The sequence below is a fragment of the Ranitomeya variabilis genome, chromosome 1 (assembly GCF_051348905.1).
Source record: "Ranitomeya variabilis isolate aRanVar5 chromosome 1, aRanVar5.hap1, whole genome shotgun sequence".
Lineage (NCBI taxonomy): Eukaryota > Metazoa > Chordata > Amphibia > Anura > Dendrobatidae > Ranitomeya > Ranitomeya variabilis.
The window spans coordinates 619,048,008-619,068,933 of NC_135232.1; the positions used below are offsets into that span (position 1 = coordinate 619,048,008).

The window sequence follows — 20,926 nt, forward strand, 5'->3', positions numbered from 1 at the left end:
TAGTCCTCCGGCTGTGACGAGGTGTCTAGGGAGTGACAGGAACATCCCACGGCTACTTCTAGTGTTGTGATAAGCTCAGGAACTGCGGTCAGTACAGGTACCACCTCCTCCAGAGCTCGTCCCATGTTGCTCCTAAACCACCAGTTCATAACACTAATGCCCCCAGAGGGGGATTAGGGAGGGTGCTGCTGTCACCATCAGGGGGCTTTATCCTCGCCTCAACCTCGACCCAGAAACCAAAAAGAATTGGGGAAGGAGGGGGGTCTCGACTTCGAACCAGCACCCGAGGGACTGGGGAAGGAGCGACATGGGGAATAGCCATCTCGACTTCAACCGGGCACCCCATAATAGGGGGCCGAAGAAGGAGCTATGCCGGGAGTCCCACAGGAGACCCACTTTTCTTCATCTGTAATCCGTCGGAAAAAAAACGGAGTAAAAAATTTTAGGTGTGCCTCCTATGCGACACCAAGCAAAAACTGGAGAAGGCTGACGCCGTCCAGGGGTGTATACTGCAGAGGAGGAGCCACAGTTAATCTTTTTCAGATTATGCATAGTGTCGCCTCCTAGTGGACAGCAGCATAACACCCATGGTCCTGTGTCCCCCAATAAGGCGACAGAGTAAAAAAGTATTTAAACCATTTGAAAGACATCACAAAATATAAAATTAAGGAAACATTTGTTCTCCATAGTTGAATATTGTCAGATAGGACTTAGCATTCAGTACTTTTGCAATTTACTGCCTATTAAAATTTGCAACTGTTCTTGAGATACTAAGACTTCTTCCTCTTGTTTTTACAGCTTGTTGCCGAAGAGACCGACCACCGCTGCTATTGAGCTTGTAATGCAGTAACAGTGCGCTCCAGTGATCCTGGTCAGCTTAACAACAGTGCTTACAAGCTCAATTAAAAGGAGCATGTTAGCACTGGGCCCTTTCTGCTGTTTAGCAGCGCTGGTCGGTCTCCAAGGCAACAAGTTGAAAACAATAGTGTTAAGCTTTCAAATTTTAATACGCTGCAAATTACAAAATGGTTTGCATTTACAAGGACTATTTAATAATAGCATTAACAAATATTCTTAAATATTGGAAGGCCATAGAAAAGCGAGTAAGGTTAGAGGGCCTGAGGAAACATGGTGATACACAGTATTAGTGATTGGTGATTTGATTCATGGGACTCTGTACTATCGGCCTGATGTAGTCTCTGGCCGCTGGATGAGAGGTTTCTCAAGAATGGCTTATCCACAGATTCCTATAGCAGCCTTTGATTAGCCAGGCTGGAGCAACATCATTTCCGCCAATATTATGACCTCACGCCAGTCTGACTAATCAAAATCTGTGCCAGGGTTCCTGGAAGGTAAAATAAGGTAAGAAAATGCTCCCTTACCAGCAATTTATTAGCGCACAGCATCTGAAATCCCTCTCTCTTCTGCTCAGCATCGCCATTGTGTAACTCATCAGACCTCTGGAGCAAAAGCATCAACTCCTCATCTATGGGGTCGGCAGCCAACATGGTCGCTTCATCATCGGTGACTAAATCCACAGAATCCCTCCGCATTGTCCTCACGGTCTCACAGCTTACTTCATCCTCCTCCTCTTCGTCGCTCCCCTTGCTACTTTCCCGATCATAGTCGGACTCGGCATTTGCTGTAGTGTAACTATAAAAGCCAATACATGATAGAATCAAGGCAAGATACAGAATGAAACATTTGGGTTTCAGAGGCCGACCTGCACCTATCTGAAGGTCAGGGCCTGCTCTCCCACTGATGTGAACTTATGTGTGGCCATACATACATGTCTTTTTCTATTCACCACCAAAAACAGGTACAACCATAGATGTATATGTGGCCACCTCTCCATTTACATCAGAGCCAGACAAGGCCCCGTTCTTGAGACTGGTGGGAGCCGCACCTGTCAGAAATGTATGGCATATTCTACGGACTTGTACTGTATGGCCATCTGTAGCTTCTTCTGGCCATCAGATCTGACCCCGGGTGATGAGCCGATAACTGGGCTGCCTGTAAGAATACTCATCACCAGATCTAAAGTGCCCAGTTTATCTTATTCCATTCCCACTGCCCCATTGAGGATTCCAGTTTTTGTTTTGTTTGTCTGTTTGTTTTTTTTAAATCCGCCAAATGGTTCCAGAGATATGAGCCTTTTTATCCAGTGCTAATTTTTATGGTATTTTAACAATGGGGCATGGCTCACAGAGTAATAATGCAACCTGTTTTTAAAGACCCGCCCCCGAGGACCATAAGACTGTTCTCTAAATAAAAAGGCCCATTTTCTGTAACCGCATAGTGGGAAAAACAAAACAGAATATAAAGAGGTGCAGCAGGAATACGATAAGAGCAAAAACATCACCACTTTTGACCTAGTGACAGGTCCTCTATAATTTCTTACATTTTTGGGTCTCTCTAGTAATAATGTGCTCTGTTCCACCATATTCTGGTTTTGGAACAAATCAGATTTCTCTTTTCGGCTAACGATAAAATGTGTCATTTATTCTTGTGACGAGGGGGACCCCTCCCAGTAGACATTTTTATGGGTTGCATGGTAAATGTGAATTTACCAAATCTCTTCTATTTGTCTTGTAGAAACTAGTCCTGTGGATTTTTTGCAGCATTTCTACAACAAAATTTTGAACAGAAATCACATGATATGTGACACAGCAGATTTCATTGCAGAAAATGTGGACGCAACCTCAGTGTGTGACATGAGAGGCGTATTAGCCGAAGATATTCAGGAATTAGAACGCCATGTATGAGTCCATCAGCGATTTTGCAATTCGCTCCTTTTCGGACATCCACGATACATGTCCAGCAGATGGTGGGGCGCATGTATGGAGCAGGCACGGGAGGCGATTTGCTATGTTTAGGGTATGTGCACACAGTTTTTTTGAGAAGTTTTTCGGGACCTTGTAAAGTAAATTATGGTTCTTGGACAAAAATAACAAAAAACTTAAATATTGTCTGCAGTGTGAAAGGGTTAAACAGAATCACTAAAGTTCGTTTTCGCTGTGCCCCCAACATCTAGAGCAGGAAGGGCGCCTGCCATGCATCCAGAAACAACAGCGAACTTGTCAGTTTGGCCGGTATAATGCTCCTCTTACGCTCCAGTTAGGATTTGGAAGGCTACGAATAATGTGCGCTCTGGGGTTTTTGGTTTTGCTAAAATGTGGAAAAATGAAACCGTCAAAATGGACCGTGAGGATTCTCGTGAAAAACAGGGAAAGAGAAAAATTAACTTCAGTGCCACAGCGTCAGCCAAGAAAAAAAAAAAATAGCGCTGGTACGCTTCGGAGCCAAGAAATCCGTTGAACGCTCCATCTTGCGATGGTTTTACCTACTTCTGTGAAGAGCCTTGGATGACCGCACGACAGAGCAGCCCCCCTGAAAAGTACTCTAAGCTCTATATGGCTGGCAATATTCCCAGAATCACTATTTTAACCCTGGTTAACTCCTTAAAGCCTACATTATGTCTTAGTGCTGACCGGTGAATTAACAGCTGCATAAAAAAAAAAATTCCTGCAGCTGCAGAAATGGATCGAGGGTGTCAGTGACAGGCGGTGACAGCAGCGAGAGTTCAGGCCTGGTGTAAAACCTCAAGGACCCAAACTGCTCCTGGTCTATATCACGCTGATCAGCCATAGCAGGAAACGTGGCTGTGTGGGATTGGCTCAGGACATAACCAATGGTAGTCTCTTCACCAGGCTCATATTAGGTCTGATTTGCTCAAAACCAATGGGCAAAAACATTTCAGGACTTCTTAGACTGCATTACGGGGGTCTTACAAAGACAACCCCTTGTCAATGTGTCCTATTGGGTTATATATGAAAGTCATACAGAGGGGTTTCCACACAAGCAGACTTAATTGGGCTATGTTTAATATCAGAATTAGAGGTACGTTACACAACGGTACACTATATAGCTGACAGTAGGTTCCCTCGGCAAAATCAGCTGCGGTGCCAAAAGCCTGACCTGAGAGATAAGCCATACAGAAATCAAGCTGCAGCTGAAAACGAGGAAACCAGCGCTTAGATCCCTCACACACCCCGATGTTAGAGTCAGTGTGCGCAAGTATGGCATGGGCTCAGGAGCCGATACAGCCTGTGTTACATAGCTGGTGCCTCCCCATTACGGCTGTGACCATAGCTAGCTCCGATTGCTGCTGCATCACCTTTGAAACCGCTGTGAATCACTGACAATAGCATTTAACGGGCATCTGTCAGCAGGATTTCACCCCTAAACTAAATATATACAGTATATGCACATGTAGCTGTTACAGCAGTACCTGTATATGGCCAGGGCCTTCCTCTGTTATTGAGAAATCAGCACTTGAACTGATAAGCAAATGAGGCTAAAGAGCTATGGTAGATCTGAAGCCTCCATAACTCCAGCTCTATTCCCCACCCCATTTCCTATCAACCAATTCATGGGATGCTGATGGGTTACACTGACCACCAGGAGCCTTATCAAGACCCCATCGCTGCCCTTCAGAAAGCGCTCTTTCATACACTGTAGTAGCCATACAAAAAAAAAAAAAAAATTATATATATATATAGTATTTCTCTGAGCCCATGACGGCACCACGGAGAGAGGGGATCCGCCCACCAAGGACAGGAAACCCACAGATAAAAAGGCTGTACCACTCTCCCGCATCAGTTGTTTACATAGAGAACAATGGGAGACTACGAAAAAGCTTGTTAGTTTTAACATTACTTAGCATAATCAAGATACCGCGTGACCTAATATCAAATAACCTATGGCACTATGTTGATGTGTACACCCATAAGTGAAGGGAGGGAATGTACGGGTGCCGTCATGGGCTCAGAGAAATACCGTTACCGGTAAGAGAAAAAAAAAAAAAAAAAAAAAAAAAAAATCGGTAAGAACTATATTTTTCTCTGTCGCCCATGACGGCACCATGGAGAGATTTGCATAGATTATATAGTCAGGGAGGGACCACCGCTTCCAGAATCCTTTTACCGAAGGTAAGGTCCGAAGAGGAGATAAGGTCCAATCTATAGTGCCTATAGAATGTAGATGGTGAGGACCAGGTAGCAGCTCTACATATCTGGTCAATAGAAGCTCCGGCCTTCTCCGCCCAAGAAGTTGCCACTGCCCTTGTTGAGTGAGCCTTGACCTCCCCTGGAACGGACATTCCACTTGCCGAATATGACAGGCTGATGGTGTCCGTGATCCATCTCGCTAGAGTAGCTTTGGAGGCTTTTTTCCCCTTTCGGGGACCCTGGAAACACACAAAAAGAGAGGAGTCCTCCCTACTCTCTCTGGTGGCTTCTAAGTATTGCAAGAGGCATCTTCTGACATCTAACGTATGTAATATTTGTTCCTCCCTATTTTTAGGGTTAGGACAGAAGGAGGGGAGCGATATCTCTTGAGATCTGTGAAACCTGAAAGCCACCTTCGGGAGGTATGCTGGGTCTATCTTTAAAATGACCCTGTCCTCTAAGAACTGTGTGTAAGGGGGGTTAGCTGAGAGTGCCTGTATGTCACTAACCCTACGGGCAGATGTGAGGGCGACTAACGGATGTTTTGAGAGATAGGATTTTCAATGAGATTTCATCTAACGGCTCAAAGGGAGGTTTAGTCAGGGCTTTAAGGACCAAATTTAAATCCCATTGGGGGATAACCCTTACTGGAAGAGGTCTTGATGTCCCAGCTGCTCTGATAAACCTAGAGACCCACCTATTTGAAGCTAAATCAAAATTAAATAGGGCTCCCAACGCTGCCACATGAACTTTTAGGGTGCTCGTGGCTAAACCAATCTCCAACCCCTTTTGCAAAAATTCTAATATGGATTTAAGGGGGATTTCTTCCCCTATTTTTGCACCTGATGATGAAAGGAATTTTTTCCATATCTTTCCATACTGTTTTGTTGTGACCGGTTTTCTACTTTGTAATAGAGTTGAAATTAGCCCCGGAGAGAACCCTCTGCCTTCTAATAGTTTCCTCTCAAAAGCCAAGCTGTCAAGTGTAAGCTCTTGACCTGTGGATGATGAACTGGGCCCTGGGATAGTAGATTTGGGAGGTCTGGTAATACCCACGGGTCGGATATTGACATTTTCCTCATCCAAGAGAACCAAGGCCTCTTCGGCCAGAACGGGACTATTAAGATCACGAGAGCCCCGTCCTCCCGAATCTTCCTCAGCACTGCCGGAATCAGAGCAAGAGGAGGAAAAGCATAAGCCAGCTGATGACGCCAAGGGATCAGGAATGCGTCCACCACTACTGGGTTCCCCAGGGGGGTTATGGAGCAAAAGGAGTCTACTTTTTTGTTTAGGTGGTTTGCGAAGAGGTCTATCTTGGGTACACCCCATTTTTCTGTGATCTGGGTGAATATTGTCTGATTTAGCTCCCATTCCCCTTGTTTTAGACTGGAACGACTGAGGAAGTCCGCTCTGTAATTGTCCACTCCCTTTATATGCAGGCTTGTTAGGGATAGAAGGTTGCTCTCGGCTATTTGTAGGATTGACTTGGTCACCTCCATTAGATTTTTGGAACGAGTACCCCCTTGGTGATTTAGGTATGATACTACCACCCGGTTGTCTGGCATCACTCTGACATGGTGAGAGTGAAAGGCAACCAAGAATTCCCGCAGGGCAAACTTGACCGCTAGAAGTTCCTTCATATTGGAAGATGTGTTTGCTAGCGCTGTCGACCAAGTGCCCTGGGCTACTAGATCGCCGAGATGAGCTCCCCACACCGTGGGACTCGCGTCCGTGGTCAAGACCTTTGAAACTGGGAACTCCCACGGGGCTCCCCGGGAAAGATTTTTCTGCAATGTCCACCAGATTAGTGAGTGATTTGTGCGAGGAGATAATGTTAACCGCCCTTCTAAATGCCCACCCTAGAGAGACCTGTTCTGACAAAATTTGCCATTGGAGGTCTCTTGAATGGAGCTGAGCCCATTGGACTGCGGGGATACATGAAGTCATGGAGCCCAAGACGGACATGGCCTGGCGGAGAGTTATGGAGGGAAGAGATTGAATTTTTGATACTAGACCTTTTACTTTTTGTATTTTGTCCCCCGGGAGCCGACATTCCATTTTTATGGAGTCTAGGGTGAGACCTATTGTAGATATTCCTGGACCTGGGAAGGCAATAGTCTGGACTTTTTTAAGTTTATTAGCCAGCCCAACTCCTCTAAAGAATGTATTACTGTTTCCAGCTGATTTTCGCAATGTTGGGGGGAGGAGCCTATCACCAAAAAGTCGTCTAGATATGGTACAATCAGGGTGTTTTGTTCCCTGAGATGAGCCATTACCTTCGCAATTAGTTTTGTGAAAATTCTTGGGGCTATTGGCTAGACTAAAGGGTAGAGCTGAGAATTGGAAGTGGCGTAACACCCCCCTGATGTGAACTGCCATCCTGAGAAACCTTTGGTGATCTTTGTGTATGGGGGCGTGGTAATATTTTCCTTCAGGTCCAGGACTACCATGAAACATTGAGGAAACAGCATTTTTATAGATGACTTTATTGTTTCCATCTTGAATGCTTGAACCTCTAGGTAATTGTTTAGGTTTTTCAAGTTTATGATAGTCCTGTAGGACACTGCCGGTTTTTTCCTCAGGAACAGAGGGGAATAGTACCCTTGCCCTCTTTCTTGTGGGGGAACTTCCAGGAGCACTCCCTTTTCCACTAATCCAATGACTTCGTTCTCCAATGCCAACTGTTCCTCCGCTGAAGACCTTGGAGATGTCATCATAAAGGAGGGACGAGGGTATTTTTGAAATGTCAATTTCAGTCCTGATTCTATTATGCTGAGAATCCATTGACTGGAGGTAATTCTTTCCCAGGCCGAGAGAAAGAGACAATCTCCCCCCCACCTGGGGCCAACCTTCATTGGGAAGGTTTTTTGTTATCGTTGGGACTTTTGTTAAAGATGAATCCCTTGTTCTTGTTTTTCTTATCTTCCCATTTCCCCTGGCCTCTCCCCGGCTTTTTACGGAAAAACCTCTTGCTCTGAATGGGCTTCCTATAAGAGGGGAAACCCAGGGAGGGAAAAGACTTATCTCCCGCCTTTTCCAGGATGTCATCTAGGGTGGACCCGAACAAAAATTCTTCTTCACAGGGGATGGTACACACTTTTGTTTTTGTTTGTAAATCGCCTGGCCTTAAGCCAGAGGGTGCACCTAGCCGCGTTAGAGAAGACTGCTGATCTAGCGGCTAATCTGATGGAATCAGCGGAAGCATCAGCCAAAAATGTAGCTGCCCCCCTCATTACAGGCAAGGTGTTCAGTATTGAGTCACGGGACGATTTCCTTTTTAGCTGGCCCTCTAGTTGATCTAACCAAATCATTAGGGAGCGGGATGTGCATGCGGCTGCCACTGCCGGCTTTAGACCTCCTCCCGCTGCTTGCCAGGAGTCTTTGAGAAAGGTGTCTGCCTTTTTGTCCATAGGGTCCTTTAGGACCCCCATGTCTTCAAAAGGGAGGGCGAATTTCTTTGATGCCTTAGCTATGGCGACATCTAGTTTGGGGGCTTTTTCCCAGAAGGAGCAGGATTCATCCTCAAAGGGGTACTTTCTTTTTGGAGTTAATAATGCCTTTATGGGTTTTTTCCACTCTGTTTTAATTAGTGCCAATATTGCGTCATTAGGCGGAAAGGCCCTCTTCTTTTTCTGCTCTAGACCCTCGAACATAATGTCCTGAACCGATCTTTTGGGGTGGGAGTCTACTAGCCCCATAGTGCTCCTCACTGCTTTTATGAGGCCATCAGTGTCTTCTAAGGGAAAACAACTGCGTCCCCCCGAGGAAGAAGAGGATGATGATGATGATGAAGAGGAGTTAGACGAATCTGAGCTCGTACTATCACTGTCTGTATTAGATGCCGGAGACGGGGACCTGTGTCTGGTCTTCCTCCGTTTTTTTTCCCCCTTTTTAGGGATCTAAAAGTGTCTTCTACCTGATCCTTGATCAGGGTTTTTAGATCGGCTGTGAACCCGGGAAGACTTTCAGATACTGTCTGCTGTATGCATGTATTACATAGTCTCCTTTCCCAGGTAGATGGAAGATCTTCTCTGCAAAGGGCACAGATTCTATGCTTAGTTTTCCCTAAGCTTTTCTTCCCCTATAAGAGACAAATAATAACCTTACTGCCTCTGACTTTCACGAAGATCACTTACCACCTCAAGGACCCATAAATACCGGTTGGGGATGCTCTGCATCTGTCTTTTTCCCCAGCTGCTGCTGCTGCTGTGGGGGCGATACTGGTGGTGGTGATTCTGGCAAGGGTGATGCCGGGTCGCTCATACTGCGGCTGGTACTGCGGCTGGTACTGCGGCTGGTACTGCAGCTTGAGGCTCGTGCTGCGGCTTGAGGCTCGTGCTGCGGCTTGAGGCTCGTGCTGCGAATAACACTGTGGTGCCCCTGGGTAGCTGGAGCAGCTCCCCTTTTATGCTGTGGAGACTCCCGCCGCTCTGTTTGAATTTTCGCCTGCACAGAAGCACCCGATTGTCGTGCGCCTGCGCAGAAGCGCCTCACACCGGTGCCCGCGAAGGCGCAAAGCGCCATTCGCTAGCGCCTGTGCAGATGCGCCCGCAGATGCGCCCACTGCCGGCGCCTGCGCAGATGCGCCCGGCGCCGATGAGCCCACCGCCGGGGCCCGCGCAGAAGCACCCACCGCCGGGGCCCCGCAGAAGCGCCCACCGCCGGCGCCTGCGCAGAGGGACGCTATCGCGAGACCCTCCAAGTCCCGTGCATGTGCCGTTGGGTCAAGATGGCGCCCGGATAGCGCGCATATGGAGCTGCCCACCGGGGCTCCCGGTCCTTTGCAGCCTGCAACCCCCTTAACGCGCGGTCCCTGCATGCCGGGCGGCAATGCAGTGAGCAGGCTGACGCTTTCTCTGGGAGGGCCGCGCCGCTCCTCCCGCAACCACAGAGGGACCCACCTGGATGTTGCCGCTGCTGCATCTTACCTGGGGAGGTGACCGTGAACTCCATGTCACCTCCCCCGCACACCCTAGAGGCCCACTAGCCCCAGCGGTGGCGCTTCGGGTGACCACACCAGCCGAGGCAGAGGGACCCCAGCTGCCTGAGTCGGACTGATTGGCCCCGGAATCCCACGACGATCTTCTTCTGGTAAGTCCGTAGGTCTCCCATCAAGGACAGGAAACCAACTGATGCGGGAGAGTGGTACCGCCTTTTTATCTGTAGGTTTCCTGTCCTTGGTGGGCGGATCCCCTCTCTCCGTGGTGCCGTCATGGGCGACAGAGAAAAGCATTAACCATTGTCCCTGGGTCCAGCGCTGACTTTGTATGTACCACTACTCCAGACTCATCAACATCGCTGCAGTTTGATAGTTTAATCAGAGTCTAATAATTTTTATGGGACTTAAAGTGCAGCTTTTAATATGTCACTTATTATAAGATCCATCTTGATATCATTTTCCTAATAAAAGATGAACGCATGATGAACTGAAACACGTATTACTCCTTAGTTGATGGGTAAACCAACAGAAGCACGGCCGTGTCTTGTAGCACTTACCCTCCTTCACTTTCCACATCGGTCTGTGCTGCCCCGGATCCTGCTGTAAAGTAAATGGAGCTGGAACCTGTGGAATCCGTCCTCTCTCTGTGGGGCAGGTATCTCCGCCGTCGAATAGCCCGTTGGTTTTCCTCCAGATGTGACCTTGAAAAATTGGTACAATTTATTTTGTTTGTTTTTTTTTCAATGTGCCATGGATTCAAGTTCTGTACATTTAAACCAGTCCCAAAGCAAAAACTTTACTTTGGATTTAAAAAAATAAAATAAATTTTGAAACAATAAGCAAACTTTCACAAGTTAAAAATACAATCGTTACAAACGCTATAATATACCTCATTCTGAAGTATACTTCTTTCTTCACTTATGAGAAACTATCAGCCACCTCTTCCCCGAACTCAATATTCACTCTGATAAACTGCTATTACTTCTATTGCATATAAAAGTCTATGAGCAGGAAAAGACACAGAAACAGACAGATTGCAGCTTTCTAGTAAGTGTTTTTCTAACACCAGTGCTGGATTCACAGCTACACTGCTCAGTGCTGCTGAGTAATGTTCTCACTGCTGCTACTGATTCTGAACATGTGCTAAATTCCTCATGCTTTTGTATAGGCGAATCATAGCAGCTAAAACACACCCAGCATCTCAGAGACAACTGAAAATTAGAGATGGGGCTTACGGAGGGGAAAACTGGTGAAAAATGCAGGGTATAAGCCATATATTGGCTATGAATTGTGTTATAACCCATGTGCACACATGGCAGCTGCTTATTTTAAACTTACCCTCAAGTAGGATCAAAAATTGATCAGATCAGTGAGGGTCCAAGTCCCATCCCCCCACCCACACCGATCAGATGATTGAAAGCTCTGAAGTGACCCAGCTCTTTAAATAGTCTAGTGGCCGAGAAGGATACTGCAGTTGTCTCTCATTCATTTATATTCTATGTCATCAATTCTTCCAACATTTATTCCGTAAGAAGACGCCTTTGATTTGCAATCATTTTAGCTGGACCTGATCAGATCATGGCGATAAGTGATTGTTTGCATCCTGTGGATGAAAACCTAATTCACTGAAAGCTATCAGACTTCTTAGAATGAGAAAGTATTCGAGCGCAAAGTGTACTCAATGTGGCTCTCCGGGGGATAAAGGGATGACTTAAGTCTACCAGAGTTGGAGGGGGTGCAATCTTATTGTGCCTGGAGCATTGCTGTAAATGCACAGAATTTAATCGGACAAACCTTAAAAACGGGAAAAACTGGTCTTCATCAATTGGTATTTGTCGGATAGAGCCTGTAAACACAAGCACTTTTGCAACTTACTGCTTATTAAAATTCCCAGCTGTTCTTGAGATATTAACACACTTCTTTCCAGCTTATTGCCTTGGAGACCGACCACCGTTGTTGGACAGCTGAACCCAAACAGTGCTTACAAGCTCTTTTCTATTGCGCTAGTTTTTGGTATCTGTCCAAAAGAACAAGAGCGCTCTGATACCTCCTCATCCTGGCCAGTGCTTACAAGTTAGACAACAGCGGTAGTCGGTCTCCTTGGCAATTAGCTGTAATAGAAAGGGAAGTCTTAATGTGTCAAGAACGGATGAAAATTGTAATGAGTAGTAAATTGCACAAGTGCTCGTTTTTACATGCTCCATCTATGAAGAGGAGGCGAAGCCCTTTAAATATTTAGCTATATAAATTAGAAGTTATTTCACATAAACCCCCCAAGAATGGTATAAGGAATGGTGCCACCATGCTAACATGTACCCACCGGACTTCTCCTACAATCTCTTCAGCGAGGCCGTGCAGAATGCTCCGCAACGAGTCAATCTCCTGCCGCAGATCTGTGATGCTGCCCAGGACATCATCCAGACGCGTCAATAACTCGGTCTGCTCACGACGGGAGGCAGCGACAACATCTGAGCTTGCTGACAATGCTGGGAGGAAGCAGATGTACCGGCGCATTACTTAGCAGCACGTAATCTTATACGTCCACACATGTGACATGCGACAAACCTTGGGAATAATTTGCTGTGAGCGTATGATCATGGTCTGCCCTCACATGGTATCCATTTTGCTTTGTGACTTTCTTATTACGATCCCCATTACGGTGTTGGTGAAGCAAGCATACTACCACCCCAGCCGCCACTCCAGCCACCAGGCCAAACCCGACCTGAGGTGAAAGGTTAAATTTTGACATGACGTTTTCCTGGGAGAAAGAAGAAAAAAACCCATTGAAATTAGAATTGTCATGTGAGAAAAAACATAAAATAACATTTACTCAAGTGGTATAGCATAATGAGAGCACAGGGGCACGAGGACGTCTGGCCGGGGGCTCGGGATAGCGCCACTTTACATTTACAGTTATTCTGATAATACCATATAAAGTTGCGCTGTCCTATGAAGATTTCTCTGACATTTTTTCAGTTGCATTTTACAGCAGTCTGGAAACAGCTGACAACACAGCAAAGGGATCTCGTTGTGGAAAGTTATCAGTCAAGAGACAGGACCAAAATAATGTCCAAGGTATTAATTAGAAATAGCCTGGACACTGAAGACGCCATAAAGAAGTGGCTTAAATTTGGCACAACAATGACTTTACCTAGCGCTGGACGTGCCACAAAATTGATGAAACAACAAGAAAATTGGCCCCTGAAGCTGCCAAGAGACGACAGTAACCGTAAAGAAGCCCTCTCCTCCTCCTACCATCAAAGTATTCTCCTCTTAATATATTGAAGTCATCCTATTATATAGCACTGTGTACTTACAATTGCTCATTTTCCCTTTCTACCCAGAAAATTCTTCTCTCTTCCATTAGGTCTATGACATCAAGAGATTAAAAACAAACTAGCTGACTCCTTCTAAGCACTATGCAAGAACAGGAGGTCAATTTTCCATGTTGAGTCACTGCAAAAGTCCCTGGCAGGGGGAATAGACGAGCAGTGGGGGTGGGGGATGATAAATACAGGGACAAGAGACTTCCTGTTTCTACATGGAGTATAGAAAAGAGAAGAATTAGCTGGGTAGAAAGGCAAAGTGAACAACTGTAAGTACACAGTGCTGCATAACATGATGATTGCAATATATTGAGATGATAAAACATTGATGGTAGGAGGAAATAGAGGAGAGGGAGGAGGAGGAGGAGTGCTTCTTCAAAGGAGCTACAGGAGTGACTAGTACTGGTTGTGGTCTGCATGTGGTAATCTACCTTCTTCACATGTCTGGCCTGTGTGGCAGGGTGGCAACACGGAAGATTTATCTTACAAAGAAAAACAACCAAGCCTGCCTAAGTTTTACCAAAACCGACATCAATTCGGTGACAGGGGAGCCTGCCGAGCACATAGTGGGCACACGATTATTGGGAAGCATGTGGTGCACATAGTGGCCACACGGTGACTGGGGGGCATGGCGGGCACATGGGTGACGGACGAGAATAGTCAGCACTTGGGTGACTAGTTAGCGTGGTAGGTATACAGTGGACACAGCGTACACACGGGGGACTGGGGGGGCACGGCGTACACACAGGTCACTTTGGATGGGCACGGCATACACACGGGTCACTGGTGGAGGGCACGGCGTACACACGGGTCACTGGGGGAGGCATGTCAGGCACATAGTGGGCACAGTGACTCAGGGGCATGGCGGGCACATGGGTGACTGGGGAGAATAGTCAGCACTTGGGTGACTGGTTAGCATGGTAGGTATACAGTGGACACAGCGTACACACGGGGGGACTGGACACGGCGTACACACAGGTCACTTTGGATGGGCACGGCATACACACGGGTCACTGGGGGAGGGGGCACGGCGTACACGCAGGTCACTGGGGGAGGGCACGGCGTACACACGGGTCACTTTGGATGGGCACGGTGTACACACGGGTCACTGGGGGAGGGGGCACGGCGTACACAAGGGTCACTGGGGGAGGGCACGTCAGGCACATCGTGGGCACAGTGATTCAGGGGCATGGCGGGCACATGGGTGACTGGGGAGAATAGTCAGCACTTGGGTGACTGGTTAGCGTGGTAGGTATACAGTGGACACAGCGTACACATGGGGGGACTGGGGGGGCACGGCGTACACACAGGTCACTTTGGATGGGCATGGCGTACACACGGGTCACTGGGGGAGGGGGCACAGCGTACACACGGGTCACTGGGGGAGGGCACGGCGTACACACGGGTCACTGGGGGGGCATGTCAGGCACATAGTGGGCACACAGTGACTCGGGCATGGCGGGCACATGGGTGACTGGGGAGAATAGTCAGCACTTGGGTGACTGGTTAGCGTGGTAGGTATACAGTGGACACAGCGTACACATGGGGGGACTGGGGGGGCACGGCGTACACACAGGTCACTTTGGATGGGCATGGCGTACACACGGGTCACTGGGGGAGGGGGCACAGCGTACACACGGGTCACTGGGGGAGGGCACGGCGTACACACGGGTCACTGGGGGGGCATGTCAGGCACATAGTGGGCACACAGTGACTCGGGCATGGCGGGCACATGGGTGACTGGGGAGAATAGTCAGCACTTGGGTGACTGGTTAGCATGGTAGGTATACAGTGGGCACACGGCGTACACACGGGGGGGAACGGTGTACACCCGGGTCACTGGGGGGGCACGGCGTACACACGGGTCACTGGGGGGGCATGGCGTACACACGGGTCACTGGGGGGGGGGCACGGCGTACACACGGGTCACTGGGGGGCATGGCGTACACACGGGTCACTGGGGGGGGCACGGCGTACACACGGGTCACTGGGGGGGGCACGGCGTACACACGGGTCACTGGGGGGGGGGCACAGCGTACACACGGGGGGGGGGGGGGGAACGGTGTACACACGGGCCACTGGGGGGGGGGCACAGCGTACACACGGGGGGGGGAACGGTGTACACACGGGCCACTGGGGGGGGGGCATGTCGGGCACATAGTAGCAGACAGGTCACTGGGGGCCATTGCAGGCATACATTCTTGGGGGAGGGGCTTGTGTCAGGCATAATCACATGTGCACAAAGTGAAAGTGACAGAGTACCAATGTGACTGGAGGACCGGACACCACACACCCACACGTTACCCGGTCACACCGGCTCCCGTCACCTCTGACTGCTGCTCGGCCACTGCTCTCCCACAGTCTCAGCGGAGACACGCCCCCTACCGAGGACAACCGGAACTCCAGCGCCCTCCTCACACCCTGCTATCCATTAGTTACCCGGCGTGACGTCACTGCCGTAAAGCGAGCCTGTCCCAGAGGGAGAGTCACAGCCACAGAGCAAAGGTCTGAGAAGATGCTGGAGCAAAGGACCTCTGCTGACGTCACGGCCATGTGATCAATCATGTGTGGGCGGAGTCAGCGGATGAGTGGAAGCACGTGACGTATATGACAGCCTGCAGCATCGCTGTGTGTGTCATCATGTGCAGGTTCCTTCGTGACCGTGCTGCTGAATTCGGTGATTAGCTGCAGCGGTGAAGTAGATTGTAGTCCTGACCCGTTACCCCTGCAGCTAATGAACAAGGAGCAGAGCCGGAGCGGAGCGCAGCGCTGGGGTGGGGGATGTCGGTGGGTTATTATTTCAGATGAGGCTGAAGTTGGTTTCTTATTAGTTCCGTTTCTTACACAGTGATGCCCTGCAGCAAACCCACTTAGATGCCAGTTCTGATGCCCAGAACCCATTTAGGCCAGGCTGGAGGGACCTGGGTTTGATGCGAGGCTTCACTGTCTGTGTATTCATTGTGTGATCTCAGTGGCCCAAAGTCATTTAACCCTATGAATAACACCCTTCGTCGCCCTCCTTGATGCCCATTTCTGTGCCAGTTATATAATTTTTGTAGCTGTTTTTCAGTGTATTCACATCAGGCACCTCGCTGCATTGTATGTTATTATTGTGATGCTTATTTTTTGTTGTTAAACCTAAAAAATCAGAAAAGAAAAAAATGGCCGAATAAGAAACCAACTTCAGCCTTGTCAAGCTCAGAAGTAAAAATTAACCTGTTCCTGGCCGCCCTTTCAGACACATTTTCACTTTTCCACATATTTAAAAAGGAAGCAGAAACCCCCCTGCAGTGTGTAGCTGTGCTGTTACTTCCCTGTGCTCAGTATAAGGGCCCCTTTCCACTTGCTAGAAATACGTCCGTGTCTCGCATGTGGAAACCAAGCTCTGGCGCCGGCACTTTGGAGCGGAGCTGTGCAGATCCATGTGTTCCTATGCGGCCGCACGCTCCGCTCTGGAGTGCTGACGCCACAGCTTGGTTTCCACATGCGAGATACGGACGTGTTTCTAGCAAGTGGAAAGGGGCCCTAACCGCTGTGTGCACGGTGCCCACCCTACAGGAGAATACACGGGTGCATTTGTTTCCTAAAGGAGAATGGAAAAACCAAAATAGTCTCTTTCAGTGTAGAATTCCCAAATGTCTGCCTGCAGTAAGGCCGGAGTCACACTTATGGTATGAAAAATCGGTCCCAGTCTCCCTGCCGAGAGTCGCATGAGAGTAATGCAAGTACAATCCAATTTCTCACACCTAGCATCCGATTTACAGCCGATTGCAATGCAATTTTAACATGAGCTTTTATATAGAAAAATTCTCCATGTCATTTACACATCGTTATCAAAGGAAATATTCATCAGGATATATATATATATATATATATATATATATATATATATAAATGATAGATATGAAAGTGACAGATTAGAATAGAATAGATATATACACATAGAATACATAGATACAGGGCCGGTTTTAGGCAAAGTGGGGCCCCAAATGCTGACATACTGCACATCACACAGAAGCATTTCGGTTGTATTTACATGCGCTGAGTTCAGGCCACTAAACGAGTGTGATCGACAATACTAAAGTCATTCGACGCTTGTTTCCCGGCCTCTTTCCACCATCTGAGAAAGAATGATGGGGACAGAACAATCACTATTAGATCAATCTGTCCCCATACAGTATCATGTTATCAGCAGCACAACTACAGTTTACACCGGCGATGTGCTGCTGAGAACAAGGATTTCTGGTCCCGCATAAACAATCCAATCACTCAATGAATAGGCAGCATTTTGCTTGTTTAGTATGATACACCCCATAGTCCTCCACATAGTATAATGTGCACCACAGTCCTCCATATTGTAAAATGCACACCCCATAGTTCTCCATATTGTATAATACACCCCCCATAGTCCTCCATATAGTATAATACACTCCTCATAGTCCTCCATATAGTATAGTACACTCCTCATAGTTCTCCATATAGTATTATACACTCCTCAGTCCTCCATATAGTATAATACACCCATAGTCCTCCATATATTATAATGTGCACCACAGTCCTCCATATTGTAAAATGCACACCCCATAGTCCTCCATATAATATAATGTGCCCCATAGTCCTCCATATAGTATAATACACTCCCTATAGTCCTTCATATACTATAATACACTCCCTATAGTCCTCCATGTTTTAAAATACACTCCTCAGTCCTCCATATAGTATAATACACTTCCCATAGTCCTCCATATAGTATAACACACTCCCCATAGTCCTCCATATAGTATAATACAATCCTCAGTCCTCCATATAGTATAATACACTCCACATATTCCTCCATATAGTATAATACACTCCACATATTCCTCCATATAGTATAATACACTCCCTATACAGGGTGGGCCATATATATGGATACACCTAAATAAAATAGGAATGGTTTGTGATATCAACTTCCTGTTTGTGGCACATTAGTATATGGGAGGGGGAAAACTTTTCAAGATGGGTGGTGACCATGGCAGCCATTTTGAAGTCGGACATTCTGATCTGGCATCAGTCGAACATCCCTTTGGCGGATATTAGCTACTCACAAATGGCAGCCTTACAAAATCCAGCTGCTGCAGCATCTCATCGAGGATGACCCAGATCGGCGCACTGAATTTGCAAAATGGGCAAAACAAAAATTGGAACAGGACCCTCAGTTTACACAGAACATTATATTCAGTGATGAGGCAAACTCTTTAGGGTCGGCCATTTATATGGACACACCTAAATAACATGGGAATGGTGACAGTTTTCTTGCGTAGGGTGTCTTGCATTGAAATCTGCTGCAATGACCCGTATACTGCATTCACCAGACATCAACATAATTTCTATCAGCTCCTCACGTGTTAACCTCTGCAACATGTCAATGGCTATAAACAAAGATAAACTTGTAAATAACTCATGAAAAAATAAAGTTACATTAAAACCAAGCGCATCATTGTTTTTCTTGTGAAATTCTCAATAAGTTTGATGTGTCACATGACACTCTTCCCATTGGAAAAAATAAAGTTGGATCCAAAATGGCCGACTTCAAAATGGCCGCCATGGTCACCACCCATCTTGAAAAGTTTTCCTCCTCCCATATACTAATGTGCTACAAACAGTAAGTTGATATCACCAACCATTCCCAATTTATTTAGATGTATCCACATACATGGCTCACCCTGTAGTACTCCATATATTAAAACACACGCCTAAGTCCTCCATATAGAATTATACACTTCCCATAGTCCTCCTTATAGTATAATACACTCCTGATAGTCCTCCATATATTAAAATACACTGCTCAGTCCACCTTATAGCATGATACACTCCTCATAGTGCTCCATATAGTATACACTCCCCACAGTCCTCCATATAGTATAATACACTCCTCAGTCTTCCATGTAGTATAATACACACCTCATAGTCCTCCATATATTAAAATACACTGCTCAGTCCTCCATATTGTATAATATACTCCTCATAGTGCTCTATATAGTATAATGCACCACCATAGTCATCCATGTAGTACAATTCACTTCCCATAGTATAATGCACCCCATAGTTCTTCATATAGTATAATGTATTCTCCATAGTCCTTGATACAGTATAATGCAGCTACCCCATAGAGCATAATGAAGCCTCCCACAGAGTATAATGCAGCCACCCCAGAGTATAATGCAGACACCCCACAGACTATAATGTAGCCCCTCAAGAGTATAATGCAGCCTCACCATACAATATAATGTAGCCCCCCTCATATAGTATAATGCAGCCCCTCCATAGAATATATGGTAGCCCCCTCAGAATATAATGTAGCCCCCCATAGAATATAATGCAGCCCCTCCATAGAAAATAATGCAGCCCCCTTTTATAGCATAATGTAGCCCCTCCATAGAATGCAATGTTACCCTCCTCATATAGTATAATGCAGCCCCCATAGAATATAATGTATCCCCCTCATAGAGTATAATACAGCCCACCTCCCCATAGAATATAATGTAGCCCCATCAAAGAGTATGACGCAATCCTCCCTCATCTATATACCGGTATATAATTGTCTAAGGGTTTTTCCGTCTGTCTGTCCTGGAAATCCCGAGTCTCTGATTGGTCGAGGCCGCCAGGCCTCGACCAATCAGCGACGGGCACAGCATGGCGACGATGATGTCATAAAGGTTGCGTCGACCAATCAGCGACGGGCACAGTCTGCCGCAAATTCGCCTCGACCAATCAGCGACAGGCACAGCATGGCGACGATGATGTCATAAAGGTTGCCTCGACCAATCAGCGACGGGCACAGTTGTTGTGAATTTGCTTTTTGCTCCCTCTAGTGGTTACTAGTTTTTTGACTCTGGTTTTTCTGTCATTCCTTTTATCCGCACCTGGGTCGTTAGTTAGGGGTGTTGCTATATAAGCTCCCTAGACCTTCAGTTCAATGCCTGGCAACGTAGTTATCAGAGCTAGTCTGCTGTGCTCTTGTCTACTGATCCTGGTTCCAGTTATATCAGCTAAGTCTGCCTTTTGCTTTTTGCTATTTGTTTTGGTTTTGTATTTTTGTCCAGCTTGTTCCAAATCTATATCCTGACCTTTGCTGGAAGCTCTAGGGGGCTGGTGTTCTCCCCCCGGACCGTTAGACGGTTCGGGGGTTCTTGAATTTCCAGTGTGGATTTTGATAGGGTTTTTGTTGACCATATAAGTTACCTTTCTTTATTCTGCTGTCAGTAAGCGGGCCTCTCTGTGCTAAACCTGGTTCATTTCTGTGTTTGTCATTTCCTCTTACCTCACCGTTATTATTTGTGGGGGGCTTCTATCCAGCTTTGGGGTCCCCTTCTCTGGAGGCAAGAAAGGTCTTTTGTTTTCCTCTACTAGGGGTAGCTAGATTCTCCGGCTGGAGCGTGTCATCTAGAATCAACGTAGGAATGATCCCCGGCTACTTCTAGTGTTGGCGTTAGGAGTAGATATATGGTCAACCCAGTTACCACTGCCCTATGAGCTGGATTTTTGTATTCTGCAGACTTCCACGTACCTCTGAGACCCTCGCCATTGGGGTCATAACAGTTTGCCAGGCCAGTATTAAATGTTTAATGCGTTGCAGAAGAGGGATTATAAGAAAGAAGATTCTGAGTTTT

General features: G+C 47.0%; 1 protein-coding gene across 5 annotated transcripts in view; it reads right to left on the reverse strand.

The window, feature by feature from the left end:
- RMDN3 (regulator of microtubule dynamics 3) overlaps positions 1–15,844 on the reverse strand; it is a 54,370-nt gene extending 38,526 nt beyond the window's left edge. The window contains exons 1-5 of one of the 5 annotated variants that reach the window (XM_077260722.1): positions 15,714–15,844; positions 12,514–12,706; positions 12,269–12,434; positions 10,506–10,649; positions 1,383–1,653 (exon numbers count right to left, since the gene is read on the reverse strand). In XM_077260722.1, the coding sequence (XP_077116837.1) occupies positions 1,383–1,653; positions 10,506–10,649; positions 12,269–12,434; positions 12,514–12,706; positions 15,714–15,839 (900 nt within the window). In that variant the 5' untranslated portion in view covers positions 15,840–15,844. Of the gene's footprint in view, positions 1–1,382; positions 1,654–10,505; positions 10,650–12,268; positions 12,435–12,513; positions 12,707–15,536 lie in introns of all 5 variants that reach the window. The other 4 variants (XM_077260735.1, XM_077260728.1, XM_077260746.1 and 1 more) reach the window with 4 other exon arrangements.
- Between the last annotated feature and the right edge of the window lie 5,082 nt (positions 15,845–20,926).